The 21,433-nt window shown below is 39.3% G+C and overlaps 1 protein-coding gene across 1 annotated transcript; it reads left to right on the top strand.

Moving 5' to 3' along the window:
• Window positions 1-8,370: 8,370 nt before the first annotated feature.
• Window positions 8,371-12,370, top strand: LOC107546664 (uncharacterized). Its single transcript, XM_016225119.2, has 3 exons — window positions 8,371-8,427; window positions 10,939-11,019; window positions 11,810-12,370. The coding sequence occupies exons 1-3, from the start codon at window positions 8,371-8,373 to the stop codon at window positions 12,368-12,370; spliced, it is 699 nt and encodes a 232-aa protein (XP_016080605.2).
• The last annotated feature ends 9,063 nt before the right edge of the window (window positions 12,371-21,433 follow it).

The following is a 21,433-nucleotide window of genomic DNA, read 5'->3' on the forward strand; positions in this document are numbered from 1 at the left end:
CTAGAGCTGGGGTTGTGAAATTGGTTGACATGGGATAGAAGGCAAATATAAGAGAAACCTACAGATGTTGAATAACTTGAGATCCAGTGAATAGTAGAAATATTTTTAACTTTTCCATTTTACTTATATTTTGAGCTCTCCACCTAACATGAAATATCTAGTTTTCTATTGGTAAATCAATGTTTGGCAACAGTGCTTATTTCACCTATATTCAGATTAAATAGGCACAATTTTATAAAGGCATTTCTAATATACAGACCTCTCCTTATGTGACCAAATGGTAATCATTTAGATGTAGAATTCAATTGCTTTTTTATTTCAACCATTGGGGAAACCAATTTCTGCAGATACAGAATCAATGTCACTTTTGCACATGATTAACTATGCAAACTTAGCCAGGTAGAAGATACAATACATGATTTAAGGGAACAATTTCTAGGCGGTTCTTCAGAACTTAGCTAAGTTCTTAGACCATAGTCTGAAATTAAAGTTTTTGCAGCCTAAATGGAAAACTTACACTCATTTGTAGAATCTAATGAACAAAAGAAACAAACAAATAGAAACAGACTCATGGATAGAGAAGAGACTGACAGCTATCAGAGGGGAGGGGGGTTGCTGGCTGGGTGAAAAGATGAAGGGATTAAGCAAACCCCCCTCCCCCAAACCAACTCACAGACACAGATAACAGCATGGTGATTACCAGAGTGAAAGGGCTGAGTGGGGAGGTAGGAGAGGGTACAGGGGGGATAAATGGTGATGGGAGGAGACTTGACTTGGGGTGGTGAACATACAATACAATATACAGGTGATGTGTTATAGAATTGAAACCTATATAATTTTATTAACCAATGTCACTCCAATAAATTCAATAAAGAAAAAAAATAAAAAATAAAATAAAAAGGAAACAATAGGTCTATTACCAGTTTATTACAACTAGTGCCACATGCAATATATACTCTAAAAGACTACTGCTTTTTCTAGAAGATTTCTCTGCAAAAGTAGCAGAGTGGATTTGTACTTGCAGTTCCCGCATAACCCACTTAGGAAAGATGGGGAGTGGAGGTGGAAGAGTCTTATTCTCTAAGAGTTGATATAAGATGACGTGAGAAAAGCAGTTCACCCAATGTCTTATTAATGGACACTCCATACCCTTCTTTCTCTGGACCTTTTTCTACAGCCTCCTTGTGAGAAATAGACTTCCAACAGGGCAGGGAGAATCTCAAAACCAGGCAGGCTCAGAGATTCTTCTGGGTTTTGTAGATTTTTTTTTTTTTTTTTAAATAAGATACTTTAAATTTGTTTTTCAGAGAATCCACCTCTGGGCAAATTGAATAACCTCTAAAGATTAGGAATAAAGCAAATTTAAGGATCAGCAGTTGTATTTACTGAGCATGTTGGGACTATAAACTAATTGTACATACAGTTCTAAAGACGAGTTGTACAAATGTTTAATCCTCAGGGGTTAGTCTTGTGCCAATCTCATAGCACATGGTTCAGATATGTTTGCTGAAAGTGTTGGATTAGACCTTGACTCATTCTGTCAACATCTCATGATTTGAAACCCGAGACATCAGGCCTTGGCTTGTGTTGCACTGAAACCGTTTTAACCAAAGTGCGCCTTGGAAGCACGAGATCTGGATTCTCCCTGGCCCGTCGCTCCCGCGGAGGCCACTCCTTCCATCAGGGATCCTCCACCTGACTCTCATCCCCATCTCGCTCTCCACTTCCTCTCCTAGCTCCCCTTTCAGTTCTTTCCCTTATGCCTAAGCTCTCCCGCCGTGCCCTGTGAGATACCTGTTACAGACTAAACAAACTCTCCCACATCTCCAGGCCTTTCAACAGTGATTCCACCATCTTTTTGCCTTAAAGAACACTGTCTTTTTCCATAGATAACATTTCTCTTTGTCTTTAATGACCATGACTCTTTACTTGGTGTTGTCTGTAGCGTCTTTTGACAACATCTTGGGGGTCAGCGGGGGTGAGGGAAAGGCAAGCATTCCATTGCCCATCATTACTACCTTTTCTCACTAACACACATTATTTGAGGTCCATGTCATTTGGCTCTTCTACCTTTTATCTTCTCTGTGACCATCGTTATTCAGTTCCTGGTCACTTTTATTTGACATCTTTTCAGTCCTTTACTCAATTTCTGCCACCTCATAAGTCTTTGACTGTTTTAATACCAGTGACCCTCACTTTATGTAGTTAGTGGTCATTTAGCCTCCAATAACCCATAGACCCTGTCCTCTGCAAAAACAACCCCCCACTAAAAGTTTAAACTTCAGTTTTATACTTCAACCACAAACACTTCCTTTTCTGGATGTCTCATTTCCTGATTTCCCTTATACTTGTTCTTGGTCTTCCTTGGGACCACTGATGCCCTTGTTCATGAGCGCCAGCCCAATGTAGATCCTCCCAGTGCATGCTGAGGTGTCTTTGGGACATCCAAGAGAAGACATCTAGCAGAAGCCAGATGTCTAGACTCCAGAGGAAGGTCTGGGCAGGAGGTAATGGTTCTGGAATTGCATTCTCCACTGGATCCACTCCTCCACTGCTTTCCTCTCCTAAGTGAACGACACCACCTCTACCAGGTCTCCTGGCCATGAGGCACCCCCTGCCTCCTATTGTAAGGAAATATAAATGGCTAATAAACATCTCATCCTAAGACGCTGAGCCTCATTAATTATTAGGGAAATCCAGATTAAAGCCACACTGGGATCGTTTATATCCACTAGATTGGAAAATATTTTTTAAAAGCCTGAAAATCTCAAGTATTGACAGTGATTTAGAAAAATGGTCACTGGCTTGTAGGGATGCTGATTAGTACAAACACTTAGGAAAATATTTTGGCATTTTCCAGTAAATTTGAGATGTGCGTGCCTCATAATATAGCAACTGCTCTCTCCCTCTCTCTCTCTGAAAATAGATATAGATATATGTATAGCTATAGATATATAGATATATATGCCTATATTTCTCTCTCTCTCAAACACATTTTTGAATGTATGAGTCACGTGTGGATTTTTTTCAATAAGTACTATAAATGTATTTTCTCTCCCTTAAGATTTTTAAAATATTTTTTCTAAAGCTTATTTTAGTGTAAGATGCAGTATATAATACATATAACATACAAAATATGTATTAATTGGTTATGTTATTAATAAGGCTTCCAGTCAACAGTAGGGTATCAGTAAAGTTTTAGGGGGAGTAAAAAGCTATACTTGGATTTTCGAGTGCACAGGAGGTCGGCACCCCTAAAGTCCCCTCTCCCCCCAGTTCAAGGGTCAACTGTCTATCTCCTAGAGAAGTGCCAGAAAACATGGATGGCATTTTCATAGCACCATGGTTTGAAGTAGAAATTTCAAAACAGAAATAAAATTAATAAATAAATGCAAGTCCAGAAGCATACAGTTTAATACCTTTACCACTTATGTTTCTAAAAGTGCAGGGATGTGGAGTCTAGATATACAGAAAAACAAGGGAGTGATAATCACATAATTTAAGGTTCTGGCTATTTCTGGAGATAGAGGATATTACAGGGGAAGTGTATAATGGGGCTTCAATTATATTAGTGACTTCTATGTATTATGATGGTTAGTAGGTACATAGGTAGGTGTCTGTATTACCATCCTTTATATGTTTTATTGTTAAATGTATACATGTATGTGTGTGTGTGTGTGTGTGTGTGTGTATGGTGAATATCTGGAAATATCTCACAATGTTAACCAATGTAATCACTCCTCTACTTCCCCCAACTTGTGCCACTCTGTCAAAATGGGCTGCTTGAATCACTCTGGAGCCGGTTGGTTTCAGGAGGTAGTTGTAACAGTGATCACAAAGGCTCTAGGTTTCATTTCAGTGCAAATTCAGTCTCCATTTTCTCCTGTTCAGCACAAAGCAGGAGATACACTGAAGTATAGCCATCCAAGAGGGCGCAGGATTGAAAGGTTCTATCAAGTTGGCTGAAATGGGAACTTGGAAACCTGCATTGTGGTGAAACATTTTGTGAGTAGATAGAATTCTCAGACCAGAAAAAGTGACGCCCAATACTTGGGTGCACTAATTAACTCAAGTCCTCCAAGTGTGTTGGGTGTCAAGTATTCACAAACGAGATTCTTTAGTAATTACCATAAACTACTTATTTACGGAATTTTGTAATCCCAACCAGTAATTTATCAGTTAGTCACCCAGTATTGATTAAGTTCTTATAAATTGTGCTGTTGGGTACTAACCACTCAGGAAATACATTTCAAAAATTGGCCTTGTCCCTGCCCTGTTAAACTATATTTAATTACAATAGGTTATGCTCAGTGCCATAGCAGAGCTCACCTGGGACTATAATATCTGCAGAAGAGAATTATAGTCACAGGATTAAAATGCAGAAATCCAGAAGGTAATTAAAGGGAGAACATGTTTTCAGAAAAAGGCGTTGTCAAAAGAAAGGATGTGTGTCAAATGTCAATTGTCCATATTAGTTTGTGATAATTAGGAAAATGACTGTGGAGAATAGATAGCAGGAAGTCATCTGAATATCAACTAGATGTATAACCAAATATTAATAAGTGCTATAAGATACAGCATATGTAGACCAATTTCCTAAAGCTCAAATAAAGCATAAATGTTTGGATATTCATGTCATATTTGTCAAAATGTTATGCCCTGTGTGTGATAGCCAGAATGTCCAACAAACTTCTCTTCCTTGTACTGGGCTCTTAATTAAATAATTTTTCATTTGAAATTAGGTTAAATTGTTTATAGGAAATTGAAAAATCATCTATAATGTAAAAACTCATATTATAAATTGGAAGAGAAGGGAATATTGTATAATAAATGTTCTGGAAAAACTGGTTAAATATTTGGGAAAAAAGAATTCATTTCAAATGCACTAAAAAGTTAATTGTTGAAATGAAAACACAGAAATCAGAGATCATTAGTTTAACCTCTTAAGTTTTAAAAACTTCTGTAAGTCAAAAATAACCTCTTAAAATATACAGGAAAAAACTGCTGAAAAATTATTTGCAACACATAAGGGGAAAAGTCATTAGTGTCTTGTAACAAAATGTTCACTAGGGAAAAGAACACTGAACCATAATAATTGAACTGCCATAAAACATAAATATGAACATGAATAAACATAAACATGAGCATGAATAAACATAATAGATACATATGTCCATTCTATAAGTATGAATATTGAATAATATGTAAATGGTATGAAATTAACTTCAGTGTAAAACAAAGGACATGACCACACACACACACATATACACACACAATATTTTTCTTGACCCAATTAGCAAAGACTGAAAAAATGGTCAAAGCAAGGAGAACGCAGTAAGGAGGGCAGTCTTATTACATCGTTAGTGACAGTGTAATCCACTAGATTCTAATAATATATATATATATATACACACATATATAGTAATAATATTAGTAAGTATGGGTATTCCACTTAATGCCAGAATTGTTACACTTTTGCATATATGTGCACTTACATGCATATACATTGTGTATATATATTTATATATAAAATATGTAGTTAATACTTACATATGCTTGTATATATGATTGTATATATACAATATGTAATAAAAATTCTTTTATCTAGAGTGTTTTAACTTCTACTGTTTTAGTTTATCAACTTTTTTCGTACTCTGCTGAGCTTCCGGATAACTTTCTCGAAGTTCTACATTCCCTATTTGGAAGGCCATAAGCAAGTGGACACAGCCGTGGGAGAGAAGCACAAGCTGATCTTCTTTTCTTTGGATTTCTAGCTGATTTTCAGTACCAGGAAGCACAAGTGGGCCCAATAGCCATGCTCTCTGAACAACATATTTAATTTTTTTGTACTAGTAACAATTGCTTTGAAAAGTTGACATTTCTGGGATTTAAAATTGGAACCATAACTGTGACATATGGATAAACTTTCCATTTTAGAGATATTTGCAACAGAACACAGAAACATAATCTCTCCAGTTCTGAACAATTATGCCTTGTGTATGTGTGCGCGTGTGTGTATGTGTGTGTGTGCACCTACAAGCGTGCATGTGTGTGCATCTGTGTGCTTTCTTCATGAACATACATACCAGGAGTGGAATGACTAGATCATAGTATATGAATATCTTCAAATTTACTACACAATATCAAGTGTTTTCTAAATGGCCTTAGCAATTTATACCGCTGCCAGCAGTATATTTGTTTGGGCCTTCATTAATTACTAACTTAATAAAGTTTTACAATTTTTCCAATAAAAGTATTGTACATCTATTGATACATAAATACAATTTTCTAGATACTTGAATATTTCCAGTAATGTCTCTTTTAAGTTTTAGTTTTCTAAATATTTGTTGTTGGTATACAAAAATATAATTGATTTCTTAAATTATTTTTGTATACTGATTTTGTATCTACAGATCTTGCAACACTCTGACTCTAAGAGTTTGCTTGTGGGTTCTTCATATTTCTATGTTTATACTCACATGCAAATAGAACTAGCTTAGCATCTTCGTATCATTAATTTCTTATTTGCTGCCCTGGTAGGAGCTTCAGTACCATATTGAGGAGCAGGCGTCACAGTGGACATTCCTATCTTGTCACCTTTCCTTTTTACATCTCAGCCCTTCCCACTGAGATTTCTTCTCTTCTGCTTTTGCATTTCTTTTAGTGTCTGTTGATGATACCTTTAAATAATCTTATTTAAACTTTTTGTTGATAGATATTTTTGCTGAGCCTAGAATTCTAGCTGGCTAGTAATTGTTTTTTTTTTTCAGTACATTGAAGACCATTTTCACTGTCTTCTCTCTTTCCGTTTTGCTTTAGAAAGGGTGTGGCTTTCCAATAAAATATCGCAGGCTACATTGAAGAGAAAAAAAAGGCAGGAAGCCAGATTGCTAATGCTAACTTTTTAAGGTACTTTTTCTCATTATTTGCTACTCTAAGATTTAGACCACCACTGAGAAGTTCAGAATTACAATTTGAAGATCTAAAGTTATTCAGCCATTACGTAAGAGTGGGCTCAGGTACCAGCAGAACGACACTGGATTAATGAGACAGGATTTGTTTTGGCCACAGGGGAATGAGAGAAAGAGAGGAAGGAGGGAAGGAGGGAAGGAGGGAAGGAGGGAAGGAGGGAAGGAAGGAAGGAAGGAAGGAAGGAAGGAAGGAAGGAAGGAAGGAAGGAAGGAAGGAAGGAAGGAAGGAAGGAATTAGTAACTAGCTGTGACTAAATGCACATTTATTGTTTCTTAATTAGTACAGAGGTTTGGAGTTCACTTACATAACATTTCATGAATATACCTGTTACACACAGACGTGTCTGCTCTTAAATTAGGGTATGTGTAAGTTTATTGATATTTTGGAAGTTTCTGTTACTAAGCACCCTCAGCCAAAGTTGCTGGCCTACAGGAAATACGTGACTAAAGAGAAATTTAAAATCATTTTTTCTCTATTCTATACTGCATGCCACTTTGCCAAAGGGTTGAAGAGCATCGCCTCTCAGACTGACTGGAAACACCACCTCAGTTTTCATGCTGTATCATGTACACCTCTATTTGTGAGAAGTGGAAAAGAAACAAAGACATTCTTTCTTTTCCAGTTTCTGCTCATCTAAAAGATTAGGAGTCATTAGAAACAATGACAATTATTACCTAACCTAAATCAAGATATAATGTGCTAAGAAGCAGACAATGTTTATTGTAGATAATCCTTGATTTATGTAATCAAGAGCTACTGAAATGTATTTACCTCTTTTATTTTTAACTCTAGCTAAAGCCATTGTAATGTGTTTTCCCTTGTCCATCTCAGTGTAGCCACTGACTTAGAAATAGTGCAGTGGATTTTAGTCACCATTCATCTAAATTGACCATGATCCAGTAATCTCAATATTGTCTTCTTTTTTTTGGAAAGTTTTGAAATTAGTCATCACCGTAATCCCTCTGCTTAGCCACAGAATTCTGCAATCTTTATAATTAAGGAGTGGCTTTGTTGGGCTTTTTTTAGAAGCAAAAGCTAAATTCCTAACCTGTTAGAAATCAAATTTCTGGGATTTCAAATAAGTTTTGTGAAATAAGGAGGGCAAGGATTTATATCTGCTCAGAATCCCAGAGCCATTCTTACAGTTGAGATAACTTTGTAAGTGTCATTTCTGAAGGAAGCAAATTTTTTTCTGTTGATTTTTCTCCAACTAGCATAAATTTGTACTTTGGGATTGAAATTGGATATTTTTTTCAGGAAGTAGTTGCCTATTAGTTTACACAATCCAGACTGCATAAATACACAGTTTTAACATAAATTCAGTATTTCCTAACTTCTCACCCACAGAGTGGGTGCAGACATCTTTAGAATTGCATTTGGGATACCAGCACCCTCAGAATGGATGGGAAACAACAGCAGCGCTCTGTGGGTATTGAACAAAATGCAGCCGAGCTGGTGAGTACTGTACATACCCTTTAATCCTTTCATGTCTAATGTTCTTGCTTTCGACCTTTAATTTTTAACCCTTCAAGAAAATTAGGTTGCATTTTTTATGTTTGCTATTATAGGATGAATAGAATCTGAGATTTTATTATCAGTAATCACAAGTGTTGAAGGAATTATTCAGTGTGCCAAACAATGCTCTCATGTCATTTGGGAATTTTGCATTAGACTTTTTGCCTAAATTTTGATATTTATGTCAGAAACCTATAATAAGGCACCAAAAGACAAAATTTGAGTAGATGATTTGAAATGTGTGTCTATAGCAAATATTAATATTATTTATATTTCTGCATATTTTGATCCAATTAAAATATTTATTCTCTTCAGCCTACTTGTATTTAAAGTAGTAATTTATAAAAAATGTCTTATGGCAGAGGAACTTATGCTTAAAATGTATTACTCTAGTAATGTCAAAATTCTATTTCTTAGGATGTATAAAGAGTCTCATTCACCATTCAAACAAATCCCTTCATTTTACAAATGTGGAAATTGAAACATTAGAAGTCCAGCTAGCCAGTGGCAGAACCAGAAACTGAACTCAAGTTTCTCACATGTAATCTTTTCATTGTAAGAGCTGCTTCTCAAAAACCTTGACTGCTATGTTCCTAACAAAGAAAACTAAATTTTATAACTAACTTGAGGTTGTAAAACCAAGGGACAAATCAAACAAAATAAGTACAAAGATAGGATTTGACATCGGAATTGCTTTACAACTTGAAGGTTGTATTTGGGGATTCATGAACTACAGCACCACAACATTAATTCATAGCATGCCTCATGTGTCAGGGAAGCTGGAAAATGCCGTTGCTTTAACAGCTTTCATACATCATTTTGTTTCTGTCTCCTTTTCATGATATATTATATATGAGTGTGGTTATGTTCCCATATGCCAAAATCATTTCTGTTATTTATTCCATTAAGTCAAATAATTAGTTAATTATGCTAAAAAAACCACAACAGTAAAATCAGCTTCTGAGATTATGGAAAGGGTTAGAATTTTCCATCTTTTAGTAATCTGAAGACAATCTCTTAAATGCCCCCCACCCCAACAAGGAGTAGAAGATGTATATATATATTTACAATTATCCTATGACTTTATTTTAGAACACCTGGAAAATTACAAAGAAAAAATAGTCACTCATGATCCATCCCAGAGAACTTCACTGCTGATATTTTGCTTTCTGTCTCCTCCCAGCCCCATCTGATGTAATTTTATTGTTTTCGTTGATTTATTTTGCCAGTGAAATTTTTATCAATTTACTTATTTACTTTCCTCTAAAAATTTCCACAAAACTCTTAATGAAAATTCAGAGAATTGAGAGCTAATGCTACTGAAACTTTCTCTAAGAGGATATTTCTTCAAGCTGCCTTTTTGTTCCTCAGTAAAGTTTCATGGTTTTCCTTATATAAGTCCTATGGCATTTTATATGCTTAACCATTTCCTATGTGTTATCACTACTGCAGTTGCTAATATACACACATACGCATCAAACAAGTGCTGTTACATATATTTTTATATTTTGATAGACTACATGGGATTCTGTTTATACAGTCATATTATATGGAAATAATGTTAGTTGTATCTTCACATTTCCATTATTGCTGAGATTATTCCATTGTTGATGAGAACATAAAAGAAAATATCAAAATAAATGAACAAGCAGAACAGAAACAGATTCATAGGCAGGGAACATTTTGAAGGTTGCCGGATGGGAAGGGTGTTTGGGGGGCTGGGTGAAAAAGGTGAAGGGATTAAGAGTACAAATTGATAGTTACAGAGCAGGGATGTAAAGTACAGCACAGGGAAAAGAGTCAATAATATTTTAATAACTACTTATGGTGCCAGATGGGTGAAAGATTTATTGGGATGATCATTTAGTAAGTTATATAATCTCTAATCACTGCGGTGTACACCTGAAATGAATATAATATTGTATGTGAACTGTAACTGAAAAATAAAAAATGATTTAAATTTAAAAAATGGAAAAAAAGAAAATAAATTACCTCACATTAGTGGTAGGAGACAGTCTCCACTTCTGACTCTAAAGGAAGGTGCCTGATGTTTCACTGTTAAATATGATGTTGGTCATTGGTTCGAGGTCAATATTCCTTGTCACAATTTGAAATTATTGTTTTACCTTTATTTCTTTGCGACTTGTATTGTTCGTCTGCTTGTGTTAGGAATGAATACTAAAATTTGTCAAATGACCCTTGGGCATCTACTGAAATGATCATTTACTTTTCTTCTTTGATTATTTGATGTAAAAAATGTATTTTTATAATTTACATCATTAAATCATTTTTAGAGTCTTAGATTCTCCTAGAATTGGTTAGTTCTTCATATTTAATACATGTTAGAGTCACATAATGTTTAGCATATTTTATATATTTATGTTTCTGGCTAAATAAACTTTCTTTATCCTTAAAAGCCAGGGTTGGTTGTTTTAAATTCCTTCTCTGCAGCTACCCAGAAATCCATACTGTTCAAATTGCGGAACACACTGTGGCTGCAGATCCCCTCATGTGACCTTCCAGCCGCAATGGGTAAGGTTTGAAGACTGGGGGAGGTGAAAGGTCTTCAGTAGTCCTTTGGCACAATGGAAACATGGAAAATGGGGCAGGCAGGCAGGCCCTGCCTCATAGCCCCTCCGCAGGGCTCCACTGTCCTTTACCCCTTCACCTGCCACTCATCCCTTGGCTCTCCTGTCCCTCTTCAGAGCTGCCACTCCACAATCTCTGGGCAAAACCTAGAATCCGCAGCCCCCAACTGTTTCTCAGTGCTGTAGTCAGTTCCTTTAAGATCCCCTCCATACCAGAGATTTATTATTTTGCTATCTTTCCAAGCTCAAGCAAAGTCCTTTTATTTACGTTTAATCTATAAAAATGTGTTTAATAAATAATTTTCTAATTCCAAACTCTCAGTACATAATGTGAAAACAGGAAATGACGATGAACAAAAGAATACTTGCAATTTTTCATCACCTAAAGATAACCAAGAGACATGTTGTTATATGCCTCTTCATTACTTTTCTACCCATGAGGACTAATTAGAGCATTTCTACTTGCGTTTGAGATGGCACCTTACTGCTTTAGTGTGAAAGGATAACTAAGAGGGGACATTTTGTACTCATGGACTTGGGGTCAAGGGGTGTATGAGTGTGTGTGTTTATTTGAAAGAGAGAGAGAGAGAGACAGAGTGGGGGTTGATATGTTGTGCTTTAAATTACAGCATTTGGAGTAATGGAAAAGGTTAGCCTTGTTCTAACTGCAATCATTTACCTAAGATACCCCTATGTAATTTGCTGAAATTTCCACTTATTGTCATCCTTCGCAGGTTGCAGCAAAACCATGGTCACTCTGGAAAACATTTCTGGTGTGTCTGTTGGCCTGTCTAATTGCTACAACCCTCGTTGTTCTGGCCTTATATTTTGTTCATTTTGGCAAGCCCACCCTTGGTACAACCATCGTCATTCACGCAGACGGAAAGTCTAATCATATGATCTGCATCCCCGGTTCTACCCCATCTCCTGCCCCCATCCCTGGTTCTACCCCATCTCCTGCCCCCACCCCTAGTTCTACCTCATCTCCTGCCCCCACCACTGGTTCTACCCCATCTCCTGCCCCCACTACTGGTTCTACCCCATCTTCTGCCCCCACCCCTAGTTCTACCCCATCTCCTGCCCCCACCACTGGTTCTACCCAGTCTCCTTCCCCCACCACTGGTTCTACCCCATCTCCTGCCCCATCTCCTACCCCATCAAGACCTCAGAGCACTCTGTCTTCTGCCCCTGTGATCAACCAAAGCTCTCCGGCCACGGTGCCTCCACCTACCACACAGCCAACTAAAACCACAACAGAGCATGATGTCGAGATTGAAGATAATGAACAGCCTTGAACCTTCAGCCCTCCTCAAGCCAGGTCAACACTCTGACTCTGAAGGAGACACGTCTAAGCTATTCTGTCCTCTCTGCCAAGAGATTCCAAAGCATTTGACTTCATGAGATCTTGCCCCTCTTGCTCAAACATTTGCTGGAATTCCCATTTGGTGATGACTCAGACTTGGGACCATCAGTGTTCAACTGATTGGAAAATAAAAGTTTTAACTGAGCCTGGTTGACTCATCCAGGCTGGCACCCAGAGTTTTCTCTTCTCCCCTTCTGTACAACCAACCTCACTTATCACCCATGCAGATTCCAACTGCTGAAGAGGTTACCAGGTGGACCCTGCTCTGCTTCATTCCCTGCATGCTGGTTCTTAAGCCAGTATTTGTCATCTGTTATTGATTACTTCCCAGTAAGAGAGATATGTTCAATCAAAGTGGCTAATGAGCATGGATTATTAAATACCTATTGATCATTACAGAAGTGTTTCTCCTATCGAGGAATTCAGAAAAGGGGGGGATCTGTGAGGATAGGAATATTCAAGGAAGATTTCAGAGAGGGCTGAAAGTTGAAAAAGGGTGAAAGTTTGGATTTAAGTAGAGATGATTAAAATAGAAAATGAGAGTGCTAAGGGAGTTTAATAAATTTAAAACTAAAAGCGCATTTAGAAGCACTTTGAATGTAACAAGTGATGTATTTTCTATATCTGTACCTTTTCACTGATGTTGTCAATATTACTTTCTATATTTAATATTCTGCTTAATCTCTAAATCACTATAAACTACTATTTATAAAATTTGAACGTTTAGATGGTTTTACACTTTGTTCTGTAACCTTGAAGGCACATGACTTATAATTTTCTATGAAACACAGACTCTTGTTCAATATTATTTAGATTCTAAGTGCTTGATACTTAGTAAAACCATAAACATTTCAATCTGGAAAAGACTAGAGTAACACAACATTCCCATCCTCCAAACTCCACAAAAGGGAGTAAATGTGTGCAGATTTTTTCCCCAGTATAGTATTAAATCAATTCATTTTTTATTTAAATACTTGTGAAGAAGAAAGATTCAATTTACGAGGCTCAAATGTGCTTCCTTAGATGATTTAAATTTTGTGATTTCAAAGTAAGAAAAGCTTTTAATAAAAAGGCAAATTTATAGTTAAAATTTCTTTTAAGTTTTGTATTCTAGAAGCCATTCTACGTAACTAAATGTTTAATAAAAGCTGCTGTTTCCCTCCTTTACCTTTAGATAATATAGAATGCAGGGTGGTAATACGGGAAGGATACTTTTTTGTGTGTTTCAGGAGAACCTTCTCTTAGCAATGAAATTCCTATACTGAATATTTGGTTGGAGGATATTGTAATTAAGGGTATGTGAGGTCATCAAGGTTCTGTGCTATGTAAAATAGAGATGTGAATGGGCTCTTGGATTCTTTTTTGCTTTAGGCCTTTATGGTTTAATTAAATATTAAAATAGTAAACAGCTGTGGAAAACATCTTCACAAGTTAAAATATATAATGAACAAGCATTTTACAAAGTACTATGAAAATACTAAATGAAGTGTGCATATTCAATAAACACTCAATTTTAATGATTTATTTAGCAAATATTAAAGCCATACATGTTTTAATATTTATTTTAAAAACTATTCCCCATGCTTGAATGACAGTAATCTATTTTAAATCAGGAAGCTTCTCTATTTAAAATATCTTCAACAAGCACTTTTGTGAGTTCATCGTTTGCTCTTAAATGCAAAATAATTCATGTTGGATTAAAATGTAAAGTTTTCAAATACACTTTGCCAAACAAGTATGTAATTCACTTCTTTGGATACATTACTAAAAATATTTGCTCCATTGGGCATTTGGTTCCCTAAATAGGTCCATTTATCTATACAGAAAGTCTTCTGTAATAGGTAGCCCTGCTCCAGATGTCCACAAACATTTTAAAGAACCTTTACAGAAGGTATACTATTTAAGCCACGCATTTTACTTTGTGTAATTTCAGAAGGTTTTGAACTTTGGAAGTGTCTCTGCTTTGTAACAAATCATTTGTGAAATTTTACCTGCTTAGTCTTTAAGCTCTTCAATAACCCCCTAAGCTTCTTATTAATTGCCATTAGCTCGATGGGCTTCGATATCAGTGCTACGATCAAGTCCTAAGTGTCTCTACTTTGTTACTTCTCTAGCTGACTTTTGTTCTGGCATCATGAGAGCATTTTAGAAGTTTTGAAGAAGTCTCTCTTTGTCCTTCAAAATAGTCCCTGCCATCAAACAATTTCTTGCAAAAATCAACATTCATCATTTCCCCCCCTGGTTTCAAATTTTAAAATGATTTTTTCCCATTTGCATGGACTTCTCATGAGGCTTCCTCCTCATTGCTTTCACACTTATCAGACAGGATGAGTTTTAAAATGTCCATAATGGCTCAGCTGGCATGGCTCAGTGATTGAGTGTTGACTTATGATCCAGGAGACCACAGTTCGATTCCCAGTCAGGGAACATGCCCAGGTTGTAGGCTCGATCCCCAGTTGGGGGCGTGCAGGAGGCAGCCGATCAATGACTCTCTCATCATTGATGTTTCTATCTCTCTCTCTCCCTTCTTCTCTCTGAAATCAATAAAGATATATTTTTTAAAATAATAATATAAAATAAAAAATATTTTTATTGATTTCAGAGAGCGGAAGGGAGAGAAAGATAGCAACATTAGTGATGAGTCATTGATCAGCTGCCTCCTGCACGCCCCCAACTGGGGATCGAGCCCACAACCCGGGCATGTGCCCTGACTGGGAATCGAACCCTGATCTTCTGGATCCTAGGTCGATGCTCAACCACTGAGCCATGCCCTGCTGGGCAAAATATATTTTAAAAAAATGTATCTCAAGGCAAAGCACAAACAAAACAAACACATGGGGTGTTAAGAACAAAAAAAGGAGAACCTGACATAATTGTGTGCTGAGGGAGGACGTCACCAAGATAGCAGCCTCTGTCCCCTCACAAAGGTCAACAATTAGACAGCTACTCATGAACGAAAACAGCTCTGGGAGAGCTCTGGAGTCCACTTAGGAAACTGCAGCAACACAGCAGAACAACAACAACAAAATAAAATGAAACCACAAAAAACCCCACAGAATAACTGCAAATAAGGAGAGGGACAGCTTCATTTTGCCTGAATCATCCCATCTCCCGCAGGCACTGTTTAGAACAAAGAGGGAACGTCCCAGCTAGGACAAGTTTCCCTTGCCAGGAAAAGATGAGCAGGGCGGCACCCAGCTTCCCCAGCCCTTCAGGGCATCACACTAAGATCCCGCTTAGATCTTGCCCCACCCAGACAGGCAAAGCTGAGGCGTGTAGAGATGGCTAAGAGCAACGAAGGAAAGCAGTGGTTGCCAATGGGAGCCATGCAGCCAGAGTCATCATGGTTCGCAGCCACCTGTTCCACAGATAAATCCAGTGGTTTTTGCACTGAAGAAGGAACCAATGGCCAGCACAGCTGCAGAGGACCACCTAGAGATTTCACCAGCTTTTGCTCACCAAGCATTCATATTTGCTGACACCAGCTGCCCGAGTCCCTCACTCCCTCCCATCCCTGCTCCTTCTGGAGCCTGGTGGTTAATCAGCAGCCAGCCCGTGCCACTGTGGCTACGGGAGTGCAAGATACCAGCATGAACCTTCACAACTGATGCCCACCACTGTCTGCATGCATGGGGAGAGCCGCTCCACCTGTGCACTGCGTACCCCCAGCCCAACCCGTCACTAGCCTCCATTGCTGTGCACTTGTACTGAAATACAGCAGCCTGAGTAGCATACATAATCAGGCAGGATCCCTGCAGCTACCCATGTGCCTGTAGTTAGCTGCAGCCCTGGCTGCCTTCCATGGCCCCCACCACTGTGTGTGTGTGTGTCTGCGAAAGGCCCCTGCCAGGTCACAAGCATGAAGTGGCCACAGCAGCCAAGTGAGTATACACCACTATCATTGGCCATGACTGCTCCCTGCTATGGACCCTAGTCACTGGACCGGGGGGTGTTGCTGAAGACCCCAAAAGCCCTTGAAGGCACTGCAGACTCCTCGCTGTGCTTGTCAATGCTGTGGACTCTACTAACTTGAGCCAAAGAGACGTGTTCTCCTGGACTCATTGCCACCGCAAATTCCCACACTTGCACCCTACCCCACTAGACGTGGTTCTCAATGTGCCCACCCACACTTAAGGGTACTCTCATGCTGATGTCAGTTCATAAAGTCTGGAGAGGTAGCTCCTTCTTCCAATGTGCAGACACCTATGCAAGGCTACAGAAATCATGGAGAATCAGAGAAATAGGAATCTACCAAAAGAATACAGTAAACTTCCCGTAACTGGCCTGAAAGAAATGGATTTCCAGGAATTACCAACAAAAAACTCCAACTAATTGTTCTGATGATTCTCAGAGAGCTACAAGTGAACACAGATTAACAACTGAACAATATCAGGAAAACAAAGTGACAGAAAACATAAAATAAGAACCAAACAGAAATTTTGGAGTCGAAGGATTTAATGACTGAACTAAAGAATTCAATAGAGTTTCAACAATAGACTTGCCCAAGCAGAAAAAAGAATTGGGAACGATGAAGAGAGATTAATTGACGTTATCCAATTAGAGGAAAAAAAGAAAAACTAAAAAAAGTCTGTGTGATCTATGGGATACATAAAAACAATCAGTTTAAAAATTATTACAGTTCCGGAAAGAGAAGAAACGAAAAAGGAGACAGAAAGCTTATTTAAAGAAATAATGACCACTGATTTGGCTCAGAGGTCAGAGCATCGGCCCGCGGACTGAAGGGTCCGGGGTTTGATTCTGGCCAAGGGCATGTACCTCAGTTGCAGGCTCGTCCCCAGCCCTGGTCAGGGTGTGCGTGGGAAGCAACCAATGGATGTGTCTCTCTCACATTGATGTTTCTCTCTCTCCCTCCCTCTCCCTCTCTCTCTCTCTCTCCCTTCCACTCTCTCTGAAAAAGCAATGGAAAAAATATCCTTGGATGAAGATTAAAAAAAAATTTTTTTAAAGAGAAAAAAAACAATGGCTAAGAACTTCCCAAATCTGGGAAGATAATTGGGCATCAAAGCTCATGAAACTCATAGGTCACTGAAGAAACTCAAATAAAAAATACCCTCTCCAAGACACGCTATAATAAAACTGTCAAAGACGAAGAATCTTAATCTTTTCATTTCAGCATTTCTGGTAAGGCAGGTCTCGTGGTGATGGATTCACTTGGCTTTTGTTTGTCTGGGAAAGTCTTTATCTCTCCTTGTACAAGGCCAGAATCATGCTCATACCAAAGCCATATAAGGACACTATAAGGAAACACAACTATTGGCTAATATCACTAATAATATATATATGAAAATTCTCAAGATATTAGCAAACGGAATTCAACAGCACATTAAAAGGATCATACACCATGATCAAACTAAAAAGTTTCTATACAGTAAAGGGAACCATCCAAAAAATGAAAAGGCAGCCTACAGAATGGGAGAAAATATTTGCAAATCATATAGCTGATAAGGGATTAATATCCAAAATATATAAAAACTCACACAACTCAATAGGAAAAAACAGTCTGATTAAAACATGGGCAGAAGAACTGCATAAAAATTTTTCCAAAGAAGATTTATAAATGGCCAACATGTACATGAAAGCTACTCAATACCAGGGAAATGCAATTAAAACCACAAGGACCTAGGAAAACAAGATGGCGCGTAGGTAACAGCTGCACCCGCCGCCTCCCGCAACCACATCAAAATTACGACTAAAATACAGAACCACCATCACTCAGAGCCTCCTGAGATCTGGCTGAACAGAAGCCAGACAACCAGGGAGCTGAAGCAGCACTGAGACCGGGAGGAGGGGCGGGGACGCGGGCGGATCGGGGCTGAATTGGAGACTCGGCCGCGGGCTCACACCTGGTGCCGCGGTTTAAACCCGGGAGGGAATCTTGGTGGTGGGGGATTCCTGGAGGAGTGAGGGGTCCCAGCCCCACACCAGGCCCCCAGCCCAGGGCTCCAGGGCCGGGAAGAGATGTCCCACAACTCCGGGCTGTGGAACCAGCAGGGACTGTGGCTGAGGGTCGCAGAGGCTGTGGGAGTCCCAGGCTTTCTGCTTAAATGGCCCCGGCACGGACTCACCCGGACGCTCCCTCTGAGCCCAGCGCCGGGCAGCAGCCGGAAAGGACCTGGGACACTCGGGGGGAACTAACCTGCCTGAGATCCGGGCGAGAGGTGGAGGGCGGCTTCCTCCCAGGCAGAAGGGCTGGCGGAGGCCATGGCTCCTTGAGCGAGTCCTCCCCGCACACAGCCAGGCGCTGTGTTTGAGTCGCCAGCACCTGACTCCCACCTTTGGCCCCGCCCCGTGATTCCCGGAGGCCCCGCCCCTCCCACCTGCAGCTCATCCAGGCCATTCCCAGGGGCTTTTCTACGCAAGTGGCTTCTCAAGCCTCATGCTTAGGACTTTCCTAAAATCTCTCAAACAAGCAGCAGCGGGCCTCATACGGCTTGATAAGTGGCCCCAGGCCTGGCTCTAGCGGCAGCCTGCATTGGCTCGTAGCTTGGCCTCTCCTGGGCACCTCCAAGCCCAGCACAAGTAGCAGCCAACTATGGTTTCTGTGTAGCTCATGCTGGGTGGCCCTGGGCAAGGCACTGGCACAGGCTGACTCTGCACCTCCCGGGAGGCCCCAGAGACAGTGCACCTGGTGGTCAGACTCGACCACGCTCGATTACAACCCTACCACATCCACCAGTGGCACTCAAGGGGCGCACTTGGTGAACACCAAAGTCCCACTGAAGTAAATCCTGCTCCATAGGGGTGTCTCCAGCACAGCAGCTCTTTGGCTGTAGTTGCAGCTGGTCCTCACAGCAAGACACATCATCATTAAAATGCCAAAGGTTAAAGACAAAGAGAGAATCTTAAAAGCAGCAAGAGAAAAGCAGTTAGTTACCTACAAGGGAGCCCCCATACGACTGTCAGCTGATTTCTCAACAGAAACCTTGCAGGCCAGAAGGGAGTGGCAAGAAATATTCAAAGTGATGAAAAACATGGAACTACAACCAAGATTGCTCTACCCAGCAAAGCTATCATTCAGAATTAAAGGTCAGATAAAGAGCTTCTCAGACAAGGAAAAGCTAAAGGAGTTCATCACCAGCAGACCAGCACTACAGGAAATGTTGAAGGGTCTTCTTTCACAAGAAGCTAACAAACAAAAGAATCTGACGAACTAAATAGACCCAGAGACATTGACGCATGCAACAGACGATCATATTTCAGAAGGAAGAAGGAAGGGGATGGAGGGTGGGAAGAGATTAACCAAAAAAGGTATATGCATATATGCATAACCCATGGACACAGTCAATAACGAGGCGAAGGCCTGGGGAGGGGGTGGGAGCGAGGTGGAGGGGGTCAATTGGGGGGGGAAAAATGGGACACCTGTAATACTTTCAACAATAAATATAAATTTAAAAAATAAAATAAATAAAATAAAAACTATCTCAAGAGTAAAAAACAAACAAACAAACAAACAAACTACAATGAGATATCATCTCACACTTGTTAGAATGGCTGTTTTAAAAAAGACAGGAGATAACAAGTGCTGGGGAGGATGGGAACAAAAGGAAATCCTTGTGCACTGTTGGTGCGAAAGGAAATTGGTGCAGCCACTATGTAATCCTTCTGTGAGCCTCAGGTACTCTTTTATAAGCATTCTGACAGCTGTAAAGTTCTAACAGTGTCTAATAATCATGAGTCAGATATGGTCAATTACAGGGCCCAAGGGACCTGACCTCAGATGCCAACCACACCAGTTGAGGATTCAGGTCTCCTTCCCGGAAGGAGGGAGATCATGCTTTACACTTTTGTGTATCCCCACAAACCCCAGCACTGTGCCTGGAGTGGAAAGACTTACAAAACAAGCTGTGACTGTGCCGACTGTATCCCGGAAACGTCGAGCAGGAAGAGATCATGGAGATTATCTAATCCAAACCTTTCAGTGTTGGGATGAAGATTCTGAAGCTAGAATAAAGTGAAAAGTGCTGGCACAAGTGCAGAGGACTTTAACCCTGTTATCTTTCCAGACAGTGTATTAACGGGAAGGCTGAAACGACATGACTCAGATCTTGGGCTCTGCACTGACATGAAACCTTTTCACTCCACATTTTCTGACATACATTTTGACTTTCATCCTGCATGTATTAATGTGTTTGTTTAACTCACATTTTATTAATACCTCACTTTTATATATTTTATTTCTAGCTAAGAGAAAGAAAATCATGTGCTCCAATGGAATTTTACTCTTCTTAGTTTTTTAAATCATATCTTCAATTGTCATTTTCATTTTCCCTTAGAACCAGGTTTTCTTCTTTTCTGGTCTCAAAGGGTTTTGTTTGTCTCTAAATATAGAACACAGAGTAGTTAAGGTGTAGGAGGTCTGAAACCAAGCAGCCAGGACTTGAAACCTGTTTCTCTCACTTACTGTGTGACCTTGAGCAAATTACCTGACCCCTCTCTGCCTCAATTTTCTCATCTAGAAAGTGGAGATTAAAAAGACCACTTACTTCATGTGTCTGTTATGAAGAGTGGATAGATTAATATATGCACACAGCACTTAGCCTGGCACCTGGCAAATGTTCAATAAATGTTATCTGAGGATAGCCATGACTTCTTAAATCAAGGATGGTATTACCCTTGCTACCTGGCATATTTCTGGCTATTGCTCCTCCTTTAATTAACAATTTATAAATATTTAGAAAACTACAACCAATATTGACATTCAACTGAGAAAAATGTCACAAGATTGTTGAAGTTTCTGAGAAGATATTACTATATGGTTATCTCAAGCTGAATAGAGATTAGGGGCTGGGTTGAATAAAATTAAAGTGCACATAGAAAGGCCCTGCACTGATTGGAGGAGATCAACTGGGAAATAAAAGGATTCATGTTTCCTCCTGCAAGAGCAGCAGAGTGAATGTGCTAATAGCTGGCTAAGCCACACTAAGATAATTACACTACACACATCTCAAAGTAAAAAATAGTTTTAAAACAAATT

The sequence above is a fragment of the Miniopterus natalensis genome, chromosome 7 (assembly GCF_054644295.1).
Source record: "Miniopterus natalensis isolate mMinNat1 chromosome 7, mMinNat1.hap1, whole genome shotgun sequence".
NCBI lineage: Eukaryota > Metazoa > Chordata > Mammalia > Chiroptera > Miniopteridae > Miniopterus > Miniopterus natalensis.

What these genes read in the sequence shown, in the direction of transcription:
- LOC107546664 (XM_016225119.2), top strand. Translation starts at nt 8,371, where the DNA reads ATGGATGGGAAACAACAGCAGCGCTCTGTGGGTATTGAACAAAATGCA. An exon ending in AACAAAATGCAGCCGAGCTG is followed by an intron (nt 8,428 to 10,938) that starts GTGAGTACTGTA and finishes CCTTCTCTGCAG; the next exon opens with CTACCCAGAAATCCATACTG. An exon ending in TGACCTTCCAGCCGCAATGG is followed by an intron (nt 11,020 to 11,809) that starts GTAAGGTTTGAA and finishes CATCCTTCGCAG; the next exon opens with GTTGCAGCAAAACCATGGTC.